The sequence below is a fragment of the Emydura macquarii genome, unplaced genomic scaffold, assembly GCF_026122565.2.
Source record: "Emydura macquarii macquarii isolate MOO-44397 ecotype Brisbane River unplaced genomic scaffold, CSIRO-AGI_Emac_v2 contig_2636, whole genome shotgun sequence".
Taxonomy (NCBI): domain Eukaryota; kingdom Metazoa; phylum Chordata; order Testudines; family Chelidae; genus Emydura; species Emydura macquarii.
Genome location: NW_027132773.1, coordinates 43,663,603 through 43,680,432, shown reverse-complemented (window position 1 = coordinate 43,680,432; position 16,830 = coordinate 43,663,603). Strand labels below are relative to the sequence as shown.

The following is a 16,830-nucleotide window of genomic DNA, read 5'->3' as shown; positions in this document are numbered from 1 at the left end:
CCAGAAATACATGTTTCTAACACTTGAACTGAAGAAGAATTGTTATTAGTTGTCATAGTATTACAGTGAATTTCATCCAGATACCCATAGTAGCCTAGCCAATAGAAGGCAACATAATCCTAATCTGAGCAGGTTTAACATTCCATCACGTAAACTGTTATACATACATATATTACCCAATACATTTAAATAAATTTATGGTAATATCACAAAGTCCCCTACACAGCACTAAGTTTAATGAATACTAGGGATGGGCAAACCTCGTGGGGTTTTAGGCTTTGTAAACTTGGCATGCTTGTAGAGAATAGGGAGGAGATGGCTTGAAATTCTCACTAAACTAAGTTTGTGTTGGTAAAACTTCTTTGCCCTGTAATTTATACCCGCTTTCTTTTAAGAGTGAGTCAATTCAAAGTGCTTTGTCTAGCTCAAAAGAAGTTTGTGTGCTGCTATACATCAAAAATAAAACACCATTTCTCAAAAGTTAAAGTGGCACTAAGTGGTGTCCTGTATACAGTGAGGATCCTGTATCTATTTTTCTCATATTTTTTCTCTGCCTCCTCTCTGTTCCCCTTTTCAATGTATTACAAATGTACTACATTTGATAAGTAGAGTAGCCTTAACAGAGCCAAATATGCTATGTGCTTTTACATTCTATATTACAAAGCTAACAGAAATGAGACAAAATGAAATCTGTAATCAGGAGGCTTACTTTAAAGAACCATCATAAACAAACTGGTTTATGATTCAGGCGGAACAACTTCTGTTCCTTTCTGTTTTACCTTGCATCACTCCTCTATGAGCCATCAATGTTAGGTGGCTTGCCTTAATAGGCACTAAAAGAAATCATGGTGATGGGTACAGAACGGATGGACTGATAGATACATAATCTAGGATACACCTGAATACTTGGTTCATGCAAAGACCATTGTATCTAATGACAGTAAGGGTGAAATCCTCGCCCGATTGAACTCAATGGTAGAACTGCTATTAGCAGTTTGAATGGGACCAGGATTTCATCCTAATCATTTGATAATCTCTTCCAATGCTCACTTTTATACAGCACCCTCCCACACAAGAAACACTGACTATTTTAGTCAGGCCTATGCCATTGTCGCACCATGTCTTGTGCCTAGCAAAAGTTCCTTCCTGATCAAAGCATGTTCATGGCCAGCTGGGCCACCTAGCTGTCCTTCTCTAGGGGACACTTGTTCTTTTCCTAATGAGTGCACTGCCCACCTACACAAACACACCACGCCACATTCAGAAAAATTACTTGCAATCACATCATTTGTTATCTCCCTCAGGGGGCCTTGAACTACTGGTTTCAGGAGCTACAATTGGATTATTTCAAACAGCTCCTTACCTTGCTCATTTAGTGTCACACATAAGGGCTACTTTTAAAATCTCTAACCACCAAATTCTCTTGGTTCCTTCATTGTGCTACAGCTTTCTTCAGACAAATACTTCACCTCAGATTTGAAACTCATCCCATATACCCTGCTTAACAGAGATCCTTTGATGGTTTTTCATTGTTGTGGTATTTTATAGCAGCTTTATTAAGTTAAGAGGATTCAAATAGACACCACAAAGAAATGTAGAGCACTGTAAGTTTCCAGCTCTGTTTTATTATCTTGCTAATACAAGAATGCAATCCCAGCATTGGGCCAGTTTGAAATCCTGGTATGCTGGATAAGATAACTCCATCTGAAGGGGTTTAGGATTCTTCTTCAATGGCCCAAACTTAAATTATCATGTCGGTTAAATATAGGATGAAACTTTTTTTCCCCCAGATTTAGACCTAAGTGAAATGATAAGAGAGTGAGGAAGAGACATACCAATGTGCTCTCAACATTTTAATGAAGGACTCCCTCAAAAATGTTCTGCCTCACTCAGCAGTGCTATCTGTGTCAAATATGCTTCCTTTATCCTCGGCCCACACAATAAAATATGTATCAGTTCCGACCAAAAAATTCAATCAGATCCATACTTTCGCCTCTCCTAGATCCATCTAACGTTCCTTATGTCCCAGTACAGCACATTCATAACTTGTAATGAAGAGGCATTGTTTATAACATCTTTACCTATATTTTGTAAAGGGCATTCACAGATGAAGTACTAAGCTTTCTATGCTATCTTGACTCTTTGTACAGTCTCTTGTTCAACCTTCTGTTTAATTTTTCACAGGATATTTCCAATAAATATGTGTTCTACATTGTCTGAGTGGGTACGATTAAAAAAAAAAAGAGATAACAGAATTTAACTTAGTTATGAACACTTTTTAAAATCCCTGCTTTCAAATCATATTTTATCATTGCCCTATTTAGCAAGTGCATTATGTATTCCCCCCAGCATATTAAAAAAATCTCCTTTTGTGCAGGGTTAGGATAAGTTGATTTTAATATAATATTCAAAGAAATTGACACTGCATAATTGTTCATTTTACTAAGACTAAGTGAGACCAGAAGATATTTTTTTATAAATAACAGCAACAATAATAATAATAAATTTACTGTTTAATGCAAAGGTCTTCTACATATTAAGCATATCTGCATCAAACCGAGTAGCACTGGGGGACTTTTAAGAGGTGGATGCTGCCTTGTTTGATAGAATACTGTGTAACAAATGCATGAAGTGGCAGGGCTTGTGCTACTGATCAAGACCTTGATCTTGTTGTTACCCCTTTGGCCCAAGTGGTTATGCAATATCTGAGGCCTTGCTGGATTGTTGTTGTTGGGAGGAGAAATTGATAACATGTGTCAGGTATTTCTATGGAGCTCTCTTCCATTGGCCTAGAGCATCTTCACCAGATGTGCTACAGTGGCACAGCCCCGAGACTCCTCAGGGGCACAAGGTCCTGGCTTCACAGACAGGGCCCCCACATGGGGGGGAAAAGGTACACTTTACCAAGGCCCGGAGGCCCTGGGGTGCCGGTCCCTGGCTGCAACCCCCATGGATATGTGTGTGGGAGGGGGCCCATGTTACAAATTTGTACTGGGCCCAAAAAAATTATACTTGGGCCCTTTTCACAGATCAGATTGTACGAGTGGGGCATTGTAAAGTAATATTTAAAATCCACACTCCAACTCACCTCAGCCATATGCAAGTCAACTCACCCAACCTGAGGAACAGAAGAGTTGGAGGAGTAAATACCTGTAGTCACTATCAACTTTTTAAAAGTCGCAATACAGCCCTTGTAGTGGACACAATGTCAGGCTTCCAAAAGCAACTTCTGAGAGGCCCAGCATCGCCTTGTACAAGCCCATCTGTCTTGACAACAAACTCTAGCTTTGCCCAGAATTAATTTTCCAAGATCAAGGTTGATGTGGGCATAAAAATGGCCTGTCTGTCACATTGAAAAAGAGTGCAGGCAAGTAATAACAAATAGAAGCCATTGTATGGATGCGACATGTGGTTTATGATGGCAATTGGAGTTAATCATCTTTTGATTTAAAATGTAGCTGAAGAAGAAAACACTGGAAGTGACTGTCTGGGATTATGATAGATTCTCCTCCAATGACTTTCTGGGTGAAGTAAGTATCTAATTTCCTCTCTTCCCTCCACCTCCCTCCTCCATCTTGAGAGATACCTGATTAAATGCATGTTGGTAATCAGAGACTGTTTGGTGGGTGGGTGTGGGATGCATGGAAACATTTTTTCTTTAGACTTAGCTTCTGGGCCATAGCTATATTACTGCCTAATTTCATAACAAATGTGTGAGATTTCCTTCCTTCACCCAGTAAGGGCATGTAACTTTTCCTCCTCTTTGTATCTCATAGTGGGGCTAATTTTGTGCCCTTGGATTTAAGTCATCACAGTGAATAGTTGCACTGATTTAGCTCAATGTTTCTAGGTCTAGAGGTAGTTTTAGCTCCAAAAGTAATTTGATGAAGGATCCCAGCTCTGACAGAGTCTGTCTTTATCTCCGCATGCTAGGTGAGGACTGAGGAGTTTTCTATAGTGTGGGGAGAAAAGTGGAAGTGCAAATGAATAAAGGGCCAAATTCTGCTTGCAGGCCAGGATTTGGCAAGGCGCTTAAGCACATGCTTAACTTTAAGCACAGGAGCAGTCCCACTGAAGTAGCTTGCTGAATCAGGGCCTGCAATGATGTCAGTAGCGTTTCACAGGTGTAACTAAAAGCACAAGCTTGTATAGTTTATTCATAATGCCTCAATAACTAATATTGCACCAGGTAAGCAATGAGGAAAAGCTGCAAGACAACCTGCTTTCCCTTTTTGTTTTAAAGCATACGTAATATGCAATTACCAGCAATAACCATGATGTCAAATCAGTAATTAAAACTGTTATTACCATAGAGGATTACAATTAGAACCAATTACCCAGAAAAATCAATTACTAAAATTAGCATTTGTATTGAATGGTACTAATGTAAAAAAAAATGTCTTATACTGCATTGAAGGTGTAGTTTACAGCATATGCAATAAAATGTTATTCAGTTTAGCCCCAGATATGTTTTAATGTGACCGTAGTACCAGGCAATCTGTCACCACTTAAATAATCTCTAGAACAAGTGTATGGATGAGTTTAGAAAGCAATTACATGATTACTTATGCCCTATCTACCTACCATATCACATTGTTGCTGTGTTCAGCATATTTATCATACCCCAAAATGTATGACTTTAGAAAGTATTTACATCATATTTATTTATGACCTTTAGATAAATTGGTGTTCTAGCTATTGCTTCTCTGGCATGATTAAAACTTTTGACTTGAAATATGAGCACCATCTGCAAGTATTTTATTTAATTTATAAATTCATTTCTATTTAAATTTGAATGCAGTTCCTAGTGGGAGTGAGAAAGAGAGAGAGAGAGAGCGAGAGAGCACAGACAAGTATATTTCAGGCCCATTGTTCAGGGGTGGCCAAGAGTAAGTCAGAAGGAACCGTAAGCAGGGACACTGGGTGTGGTGTATCCAAAAATATAACTTGTCACTGACTGGTGTCCGTAAGGGCACCACAGATGAATCTGCTCGAAGGCCCCAAAGAGACTGAGCCAGACCCTGGGTCATGCCCTGGCATCTGAGAGCTAAAGACAAATGTTTTTTTCTGCCTTCCTAGAGAGGGACAGCCTTTAGGAGACATCCCAGGTACTAGAGCTGAGGAGTCTTTCACCAATTCTTTGGACTGCTAAATCAGTCAGTATTTTTTTCTCTAATCAGATGACAAAGGCTTAGTTTGTAAAATATTTGCACCCTTTCCTTCTGCCAGCACTAGAGAAGATTCCTTTACTATTACATGTACGAATTTATTGGGAGCCTGCAAGGGTTACAACCTCTAGCAGCATCTGTTTTAATTATCTAAAGCGTCTGCCTCTTGTACAGCTGGCTTGCTGCTAAGTATTCACGTATTTGGTCTATAGCAGTGGTTCTTAACCTTTCCAAACTACTGTACCCCTGAAGCCTGAGTCCCACCCCCACGGGGCTGAGGCATGTAACTTAGTTTCATGGCGTACCTGTGGCTCCAGGCAATTGCCTTTCTTGCCACCCCCAATACCAGCTCTGCACTTGCGACCCCTCTAAAACTGTCACAACCCCCAGGTTGAGAAACACTGGTCTATAGCAATGGTTCTCAATCAGGGGTACGTGGATCCCTGGGGATACACAGTGGTCTTCCAGGGGATCATCAGGATTTTTGCCTAGTTCAGGGTTTGTTCAGTGTTCATATGTTCAGTGTTTCTTAGCCGTCATGGGATGGGTTTAGGGTCTCGCAAGTGCAGGGCTGTTGTTGGGGGTGGCAAGTAGAACAATTGCCTGAAGCCCCACACCACATGGGACCTCACAAACCTAAGTTACATGCTTTGCCCCAGGCAGTGGGGCCCGAGCTTTGGGTGCACTGAAATGTAAGTACAATATTTATACTCCAATTGATTTATTTTATAATTTTATGGTACAAATGAGGAAGTAAGCGATTTTCAGTAAGAGTGTGCTGTGACACTTTTGTATTTTTATGTATGATTTTGTAAACAAGTAGTTTTTAACTGAGATGAAACTTGGGGGTACGCAAGACAAATCAGACTCCTAAAAGGGGTACAGGAATCTAGAAACATTGAGAACCACTGGTCTATCGGACAGTCACAGAGACCTCATCACAGGGTCAGATACTAAGAGCTGTTCCATACAGAATATTCATCTGTATTAAGTTCAGTCTAATTATAACATTCTTGAGCTTTGGTGTTCACCTCACTTCCTAAGGAGAACTACCCAAGAATTCACCATCAGGAAAATTTCCTGCCGTTATTCAGCCTAATTTCCATGACACTACTCTTTGCTAAGTTCCTTTTTAACCACACTAAACTATTCATCTCTACTTACTACTCCATCTGTGAGTGGTCTCTTTGGGGTTGTCTCTATCATTCTCACACTGACCATCCTCTCTGGTGAGTCTTTGGTACCCTTCCTATGGGGCAGCAATCAATGACAGATTACCCAAGTTGTATTCTACATACACCACATTAAGTGTCCCTTGGATAGAGTTCATCCAGTTCTTACTTAACCATTGGTAGTTTTAGACAGAGGGCCTGATGTGTACTTGTCTGCTGTCCAGGCTGAGAACTGTTTTACATTAGTCTCTGCAATAATTAGAGACCTTCTGTGGAGCACTGGGTAAGTGCTAGAAAACTGGAAGAAAGCTAATGTTGTGCCAGTTTTTAAAAAGGGTAAATGGGATGACCCCAGGTAATTATAGTAGGTCTGTCAGCCTGATATTGATCCTGGGCAAGACAGTGGAGCAGCTGATAAGGGACTCAATTAATAATGAATAAAAAGAGGGTAATGTAAAAAGAGAGCAACACACTCCACCTGGGTCCTTAGGCAGAGGCTCCTTTCTGCAGCCAGTGGGAGGGGAGCAGAGGGACACTTTGAAAACCCCTGTGGGCCACTTGGGGCCCATGGACCAAAGGTTGGGAACCACTGGTCTATAAGTACCTATCTGGGGAACAAATATTCTCTATCACTAACCATTTTAAAATCAAGATTGGATGTTTTTCTAAAAGTGATGCTCTAGGAATTATTTTGGGGAAGTTCTATGGCCTGTGTTACACAGAAGGTCAGATTAAATGTTCACAGTTGTCCCTTCGGGCCTTGGAATATCTGAATCCTTTAAGATGGCTGCGGCTCCTGCTCCTAGACTACAAATTTTTACCCTCACAACCTGTTTTCTGTTCCCAAACATTTAAGGTTGTTTGTTTGGTTTTTTTATGGTGGAGCACTCAGCAGCTCTACTATGCCTTAAAGAGAGGGTATAGAGGATTGTTCAACCCTCTGGGAATCTCTTACTTTGCAGCTCATAGGTGTCTGGAAGCCGTCTCCAATTTATTCTATGCTCCCCTGCTCCCCTCCATGAACTCAATCTCTCCTCAAAGAACTCTGCTTCCTAGGGACAGAAGATGTTTATAATCAGCTGCCCATTCTACTTCCTCCGCACTGGCTGAGTCCTAAAGACAACTTCTTCCTTCTGGACAGAGTTTTCCAAAGGCTTCCAAGATTCCTGCCAGCAGTGCTAGAGGCCCAGAGCAATGGGTTTCAGCAAAGTAAAGTCAGAGGAGCACAAGCTACATCATTTAAAGATGTGCACAGTTGCTCCTCTCATGGCAATGCTCTCAGTGCATCTCCTTCCCCTCGCCAATGCAGCTCTGATTCCTACTAGGCATTATTGTGTATTGTTTTTTAAACAATGAAAAATAATTGTTCCCTTAACACTTAAAGCTATAGCTTATCTCTTTCTTTTGTGGGGTAAAAATAATAGATATTAACATTTAAATATAATCACCAAGCACATGTAAATACTTAAAGATCCTTTCAGCGTAACTCTTACATTATACAAGATCTCTTTAGTAACAAATATCCATTAACATCTTATCTACCCCTTATAAGTTTTATATTGGTATGACTCTATTAATTTTAGTTCATGTTGCTTTTGACTTACACTAGCATCAGTGAGTTCAGATTTGGTCTTCTTGTGTCTCATGTTGTATCTTAATCAGATATACCATTTGCCATTGTGTAGGTATTGATTGAGCTGTCCAGCACCTCTCAACTTGACAACACCCCACGGTGGTATCTTCTGAAGGAACAGACTGAAAGTATTGATCATGGGAAATCTCATTCTGGGCAGAGCAGCCAGCAATCACCAAAGCCATCTGTCATCAAGAGCAGAAGTCATGGAATCTTCCCTGATCCATCCAAGGGTAAGAGATATGGAAAATTTCCCTCACAAGTTATCAGAAATCTTTTAATCTAAATGTAATAGAACCTTTTGTGATTTTCAAGTTTCCCTGGAAAACAGTATGATGTGCATACATTTTCTTCTCCTTATACCAAAGTTGAATTTCGCCTTTTCAGTACCATGCAGTTTTATTAAGTATTCATGTCTTTCAAACAATATCTTATAAAGTGAGATCCTATGTTTTCTGCATAGGTATTAGAGATCCCATGGTACTTTTCATTTGCCTATGTCTTGAGCCAAAATTCAATACATATTCCAGTTTGGATTAGGCTTTCTTCTTCATGTTCATTTAGCATTTTACGTTTTGAGCATTTATGCTAATAATTAAGCTGTATCCTCTGATATTGTGATGCTGCCATTTTTGTAAAGAATCGTAATCAGTCTAAGTTAATTTCACCTTAATTTATAATGGGCCTGAGTTGAAACTCGCTTACACTGGTGTAAATCAGGAGTAACTCCATTGAAATCAGTGGAGGTAAAGGAGTTCAGTGAAGTTACATTTCTGTGAGTGAGTGAAGAATCAGGCTCAGTGTCTCCAAAACCAACAGTCAATGTGTATCATTGAATATTTTTTTTTACTAAATATGGAAGTTAACAAATATCTCTTCTGGCAAATGTATATATGCAGCATATGTAGTACCAGAACAATGTCCATATAAAGTGTACAAATGTACAGTGGTACAAATGGAGGCCAGATGATAGCAGCAAAGTAACAGGATAGTGTTCTGGGTGTAATGTTGCTTTGATGACAATTCTATAAAAGCATTTCAAGGACAATATCCTTTGTTGTCTAAATCAGACACTTTTGTAGATATCATTATTTAAGGGTTAAATTGTGATCTGAACTACACACCAGTGCAGGGGGATCCTAAACTTGCTTAGCCTCGCTTGACTTGGATGTGGACACTCAGGGGTCAATGGTGCTACATGCCTGCTTCCTCCTCCCAGGACAGGTTATTACCTGGGGTTTCTGAACCCAGAGCTCTTGATAATGTTACTGTTGGCAAGGCAGTAGCAGGAAATAAATCAATGGGGACATGGCCGTCCAACCAATAGATGGTTGACACAAGCAGTAAAATACAGAAGTTATTATTTGGCGTATGCAATCTAGTCAAGCCAAGCCACAGCATTCTTATCAACAATGTACACGGCATGAAGACCTCTAGGAAGTTGAGTCATTTTGCAGTCTTCAGCATTATGTGTCATGGTTTGTGGCTGCCCACATTGACATAGTGGACTGTCTCCAAAACATCACCTAAATTACACCGCAGCACAAATTCCATGTCTGATATGACGCCGGTTCAAAAGGTTCCATTGCCATCATGGTAAATCAAACCCAGGTAGATGTTGCATGGGGTCCAAGACAAGATAATTATTTGTCATTTTCTCTGCAGACCAATACAAGAGTGCTTTCACTTAAAGCTTTACTTTATTTAGTCTTCAGCACTTACACACGTCCACAACAGATTAGTAAAACACCCCACATTAACCCGAGATTCACATTTACCCAAGGTCTTGAGGAGGTCTTGAGTGGATAATTGTAGATTTCCAGTGGCCAACTTTCCATCTGCAGGAGAATTTTAGAGGTGTTGAAGTGTTCAGGTGTCCATCGAGCATAGATTTCTTCCTTTCTTTATAGCCAATTTGTTAGTATTACGTAGCTTATTCATTAAAAAACAAACTGCTGAGCAGAAGCTAAGTTAAGTGTAGAGTTTTCCCAGCCTGTCAGGTGGGGAATTTTTCATCAGTTAAGCAGCTGTATAGCAATAGTTAACTATTGCCAGACTTTCCATCTTGAAAAACTGCATGATTTGGAGAAACAACCTAAGTCAAGAGGGCAGAGGGTCATGTTTACTCCTCAAAGTCACTCACTTCCCCCTCGCCTCCTGGTCTGTTAGTTACGCTAAGGTTTCAGAAAGGACTCTTTTTAGCTGCTTTCAGCAATAAGCATAACAATAGGTATTTCAGCTGCTGACAGTGGTTTAAGCATGTTACTGGGGTCTGAGCTGTCAAAAATCTGCTCCTACAAGGTGGGTGAGGAGAAACAGAAAATGTGCTAACCCTTTGCTCCACCCACCAGTTCACCAGTGAGCAAAGCTGGGTCAGTGTGGGAAGTGTCAGAATTTGCTGCTTGTATAGACCAGCAGCAAACTATACCTTGGACCACAGAGCAACAGGAAAACAGGGAGGGATTTGTGCCTCATTGTGCCAAACACAGTATCTACTGGGGCTACTGCTGGAATGATGCACTTTTAGGACTGTGCCTGGAGACACAATCTAGCACAATATAGACAGAGAGATTATTTATTTAATAGAAATAACCCTCACATTTATCCTTTTCCCCATCAGATATGCAGATGCCCACCATTGAGAAATCTCACAGCAGTCCAGGGAGCTCTAAATCTTCTTCTGAAGGACATCTGCGCTCTCATGGACCATCCCGCAGCCAAAGCAAAACCAGCGTCACTCAAACCCACCTTGAAGACGCTGGGGCAGCCATCGCTGCTGCTGAAGCAGCTGTCCAACAACTTCGCCTTCAACCAAGTAAAAGACGCAAATAAATTCCTCAGCATGGCAGCTTAATGTTCATCTGTTGCCTTTTCCCTGCTCTCCTTCCCGGTTTGCTTTTTCTTTGTTTGTGTCCGTTCTTGGCACACTGTGCTCACTCTGTTCAATGTCTTTCTTTTTGTGTGTGTGAACACATATAAGTACAATATACTCCTTCTGTTCCGAAGTCGTATTTTTTTTTAATTTATATAAACTGCAGTAAAACTGGCTGTTTCTCCATCACTCCCTCCATTCATGACCCATGACGTTCCAGAGCTATGCATGACTCCTGGAACCTTCCACTGTGTGTTGTTGTATCCGTGTTGCTAAATATCTCAACCTCTGAAATAATAAAAATCCTCAGATAGGTAGCTGCCAGCATTCAAAGAATCAGATCCAACATTCATTGAGAGCACATTAACAGCGTGATGTTAAGATCAGAAAACAAGCAGTACTGCTACACTGGAGGACAATGCAACCCTAACCCTAACCCAATATGCATTGTGGGGGGATTTCAGGTTAAAAAAAACAGTTGTTACTTAACAACACAACTCTATTTCCTACATTTGAAGTATGGTTGCTTATAAGTCTCTAACATTCCACTCTTTTGAAAGGCTTATTAAAGGCAACCTCCTCCGTACAACATTCCAGATAAATTAGTATTAGTGAACAGTAGGCCGACAATAAATACACCAGACTAATAACAAGGAATTTAGGTACTGAATAGTATTAACAATCTTATCATTCCACTCTCCTTGGGCTTGACTAAATCAGTTGCTGTAGTGGATTCAATTTCATTAGCTGCTTTATGCCACGGATTGATTTAGGGCTAGAATAGGATTTGTCTGGCAGCTGGAAATAGATTCACAAAAGACAAACCTTCCCTTCAGAACTGTAGCACTCCAGAATACAATTCAGACCTGCATCTTATTACTGGTTGAGGATTTAATTTCTTCAAATTAAAACCTTCCCACTGTGGACTCATTGTGTTTGTCTTCAGGGTTTGTTGGTGTGCCATAAACTCATCGTGGTATAAAGCACAAAAGGGGAAAAACTATTTCCCTTGTCCCACCATCATTAATAAAGAAACAGCCAGTTTTAATACCCTTTAATGCTGTGCATGTGGTGTCTCTTCAGTGTTTGAAAACACTACTTATTTAAGTACAGAACAAAACACTTCTGTTTGCATGAATAACATTTAAGCTGGTTCCATCTGAGGATACATACTCTGGGTTTCCATTTCACCCACACTGCCACAGCAGCACATAAAAGCGGTCAGTCTAATCATGCCAGGAAGCAGCACAGACACAGCATAGCAGGAGTCCTCCCAATTCAAAGAACTCAGTCTGACAATCTGCCTCCACCAGCCAATGACAACAAAGACCAAAGCCAACTAGCCCTCAGAAAAGTGATGTCTGATGGACCGGTCAAGCCTGAAGGAGGTGAGCAGAAAGACATGGCCAAGAAACCAACCAAAACCAAAATCCTTCTTGCCATGTCTACTGATTCATTGCAGAGTTTAATTATTTATTTACCCTCTATAAAGTGCTGTTAATGTCAGCGTGAATCAAGACCATTACTTGATCTTACCATAATTGTGTACATCCCTAATGAAGTTATGTGCTAAGTAACGTTACATAACAGTGATTTGTGCACTTCCATTCCGCTGGAGGACCTGCTCTTCTGTTGAAAAAATGGATTAATTATGTTCACATCGCCTAATAAAATGCATGCCTTTAAGCTGGTCTGCTTATGCATGATTTAACACTTTTTGTATAATGACAAAATACTAATTGCACAGTTCTGCTGCCAGAATTCCAACTGGGACATTGAGACATTCTCTTTCCCCTCAATGTTGTTGTAACTTCAAAGGTATTATTTTCACTGCAGAGTTTTGCAAACTTACAGTGGAAAGGAAAGGAATAAAGGATTACTGTCTTATCAATATCTAAAGTAGAAATATTTTCCTTTCTGCCGTGGGCATTTGTGCTATCAAACCTAAATAGTAGGCATGCCATCATCCAACTGCCAACCACTGCCACCCAATCAGTACTTCATCTGGTTTAAATCATCTAGATCCATTGACTTTTGGAGCACTTCACTGATTTACATCTGCTGTGGAATTGGCCCAGATTATTCTACATGAGTCCTAAACTACATGGTATCTGAGCTAAAGCAGATTGGTAGGACAGCTTTATTATTTTACCCCCAGTGCAGAAATTAACAAAACCAAAAGCTCCCCCATTTATTATCCTTCTCTTATGACCTGATTTTTTTCCTGGAATGGACGGATGCTATTGAAAAATTATTGTTATTGTTATTAATAGTGAGCAAAACTCAAAATATATGAACGTTCATTTGGGTTCAGCTATTCATCTGACAAACAGAATGTTTATATGGGGCATAAGAACATATTTAGTAAACCTGTGCAGAGAATGGAGATTCTGTTTTATGGCGGCTTTTAGGATTTTGAATTTTTTTTTCATTCCAATTTGGAATAAAACCTGAAAATTTCAAAATTCTCTTCAAAAGAAAAGTCCCAAAGACAGTTTGCTTAGGGTTGTTTGGGGCTGTTTTGACTTTTTAAATTTTTTTATGTTATATTAGATTTTATATTATACTGAAAAATTGAAATACTGAAAGTCATTTTGGTATGAAAAATGAAAACCTTTTGTTCTGAAAATGTGGAAACAGGATGCTTCAGTATTGTCAGAACTTTTTTCCCCTTTTTTCCTCTAAAACACAATTTTGGCAACATCAGCATCATGTTGTGAAGTGTTTTGGATTGATGGAACTGCATTTTCTGATGGAAAACGGTCTCATTGACGATTTTCTGAACAGCGCCAATAGTTAAGCAACCTTATTTGATCTGAAAATCATGATGAAAATCTCATCAGAATATATTCTCTCTTGATATGTCCAGCATTTCCTAAGGGATGTGTGAGCTGAGAAATAGGTTAGGATGCAGAAACCCATGAATTCTAACTTGGTTTTGATTCAGAATTAGCACTAAATGTAGAATTTATTCAACAAATTTTGCATAATTTTCCTGTTCTGCAAAGAGATCATTGTTTGATCAAAATTATTTGCCAATCACTGTTCTGTAACTCACTCATTGCAGATAATTTTTAGTATTTGATTTTCAAGCAGTTTTGACTGACCTTTTACCAGGCTCTGGAATGTGAATTACTTATATAGCAAAAACCAAACAAAGTACAGAAATGTGTACAAAATAAATTACTTTGTTGACTTGATAGAAATAGCCTTTTCAAAGTTTTTCTTGGTCCAAAGAACAACCCATACATTTTCAGACTTTTACTGCAGATTGACGGAAATAACAAAACAGGGAACAACAATAACATATTCTCCATGATGAGAGAGATCACAATACGAGCCTTGTATACTTACATGTGAAATACTGCATCAGTTCTGCCACACAAAAATGGCAGCAGCTCCTACAGACAGCAAACTCCTATGAAGTTAGAAGTACAGAACACAGAAAATAAACTCACAATGGTTACCTAACTTCATAAGTGATACAAGATACTTCTCAATGCATATGCTGTTGTACAGAGAGCTCAAGCAGAACAAAGTGTTCTGCAGTGCCCAATGATGGCCTCTCTTCATCTAACTCACTTCTTTGAACAACAATTCTATTGCCAAGGGTCTTCCACAACTGCAGAAAAGGTGATTGGCTTTGCCCTGAAATGTAACAGGCTTCATCTTGATTCTGTCATTGCATAAAAATGTTGTACAGTTAGTAGACTAATCAGTGTTAAAAAAAATGAAGAGGAGGAAGTTTTGTTGGCTCAGGAAGACTGATTTATATCTCTCAAAGGTTCCTGCATTGTATGAAAGTAAAATTTGCAGAAGCTGAGTAAATGATTTGAGCTGAAAACTTCATAATAGCCAGCTATGTATTGTCTTTATGCTTCCAAGCAGACACCCCTCTACTGTAATCCCATGGGCAAATGGTACATTAGTGTACTTGTTCTTATGAGAGAATGGCACACTACTGGAATTTATTGTCAAAAGGGCAATATGGACATCATTTGAGATAAGACTGGTTTTAATTGAGTTTGCCTTCTTACTTTTGCTCAATCTCTTTAACCTATCACAAATAATATACAGTTAGAGAAAAATATAAGTAGTTTAAGGATATAAAATAAGGTAGGAGTGTTGTGTATTAAGCAGATATGTATGCTACTGTAAACTCAGTGAGATATGAGTTAGTCAGCACAGAATAATTGTGAGCCATTTACCCAGAAGAAACGCAATATTCTGCAGTTCCTCTCAGTAGTTTTTATTTTACTGACTTTGGCCGATTTGGAATGGAAACTGCAACTGATTCCCTGGGTACTGCATATTGCTTGGACTGGATATGATTGTGTAGAGATTTAAATACCAGTTTATTCAAGCTTCCTTCATGTACAGAAGCATTAAGTGCTTCTAACAGGCAATATCAGCTTCTCATTTCTTGCCATAGTTTGGGATGACTCCTTCACACTGTAAATCATTTACTGCCCAATAAAGCTGCTTTATGCCAAGCTTCTCTGGGCTCCTAATTTCTGGGTAAATTAAATGGGCTTTCTTATTGTGAGAAACAACCAGTTTTCAAGAATCCTTCTGTCATTATCAAAAAAAGAACAGTTTGTCCACATTCTGTGCAGAGGACAATAATCTTGGGCTGTCTCTTCGTTCCAGCCTGAACACTGGCACCTTTTGCTGTTGCTAGTCTCACTATTTTTTCTTTCACCATTTTAAAATGACATGTAATTTCAGGAAATTGCTCAGAGTCTGTGTCTGATAACTCCTATTTCAAAAGTCCTTTAGCTGGTGGCTGAGCCCAGGAAGCATATGTACAAGTATTATATCATTAAGATTGCTATGTTGAGTAAAGAAACAACAATGCAGCACTTTTGGTAGGATTCTCTCATGCCACCATTACTCACATTGTGCAGTGCCACACTCTGTGAGAAATCCCAGTGAAATGTCACAAAATTATGTGTATAAAATATATAGTCAAATCAATACCTAATGTAAAAATCAATATAAATTAGCTGATACGCGGGAGTACTCATGGAGTAAAGTACTATCCAGAGTGAGAAAGGATGGCAGAATGGGACTCTTAGGGCTAAATTGTGGTATATCCCATTGGTCAGTGTTTGTTGTGTGTCCCTACCCCTCATACTCAGTTCATGAAGGATGTGAGTGCTACCGCTACAGAGCCTATAGTAATTCATACCTGAAGCTCTGACAGTCCCTGGTTCTCTCTTTGGAGTTGGCCAAGATGATGGCATTTTGCCACAGCTCTAGGTTGAGGATATTTGGAGCTATTTTGCTGCAGAAGGACTACCAGCTGTCATTCTTCCTCCTACTGCTCTCTGGTTACACTGGAGGAAGTAGCACACACGTTCCACCAGCTTGATCAGCTGGTTGGCACATTTGGGATGGGAGGCAGAACTGCAGCTCTACTTTATTTCCACCCTCTTTTTCTTAGGTTGCTTGCTGAAAAACCAAGTTGATAATACCACCGTGTCCCCCAAAGCTCCAAATCTTGTGATGCATTCCTGATTTGGACTCACTGTACTCTTTTTAAAAGGGTAGGCTTAATTAACACAACTCTTTGGAATGTGTCCTCACCATCCTATTGGATGTCTCTTGTCAAGACAATTGGCTGAATCTAAAATTGGGAAAGAGGGAAGGTGAGTGAGAAGCAGCTGCAGACGAAGTATGGAATCAATGATTTATGTGGCTGACTGGTTATATATTTCAGTTTTCCAGAGGTTCTAAAGCAAGTCCAAGAGTGACTGTAAATAGGCCTACCCCTTGAGTGAGATATGCAATGCTAGGACCTCTGTGCTCTCTGAACTATCACACAGTCACTGGTTTTGCCGAGCAACTTTAAGGGAGCAGTGTTTTTTAATCTTATCTCAAACAGTCATGAGAAAACCTCAGAGGTTTAGAAGGTCATCCTGGGCATGTAAGAGCATAAGAAAAACATAAGGATGGCCATACTTGGTCAGACCAATGGTCCAT

The 16,830-nt window shown here is 39.6% G+C and overlaps 1 protein-coding gene across 1 annotated transcript in view; it reads left to right on the top strand.

Moving 5' to 3' along the window:
- PCLO (piccolo presynaptic cytomatrix protein) overlaps nucleotides 1–16,830 on the top strand; it is a 470,221-nt gene that overhangs the window by 394,850 nt on the left and 58,541 nt on the right. Inside the window, exons 19-21 of the mRNA XM_067564601.1 lie at nucleotides 3,459–3,530; nucleotides 8,026–8,206; nucleotides 10,594–10,788. Of these exons, the coding sequence (XP_067420702.1) occupies nucleotides 3,459–3,530; nucleotides 8,026–8,206; nucleotides 10,594–10,788 (448 nt within the window). The remainder of the gene's footprint in view (nucleotides 1–3,458; nucleotides 3,531–8,025; nucleotides 8,207–10,593; nucleotides 10,789–16,830) is intronic.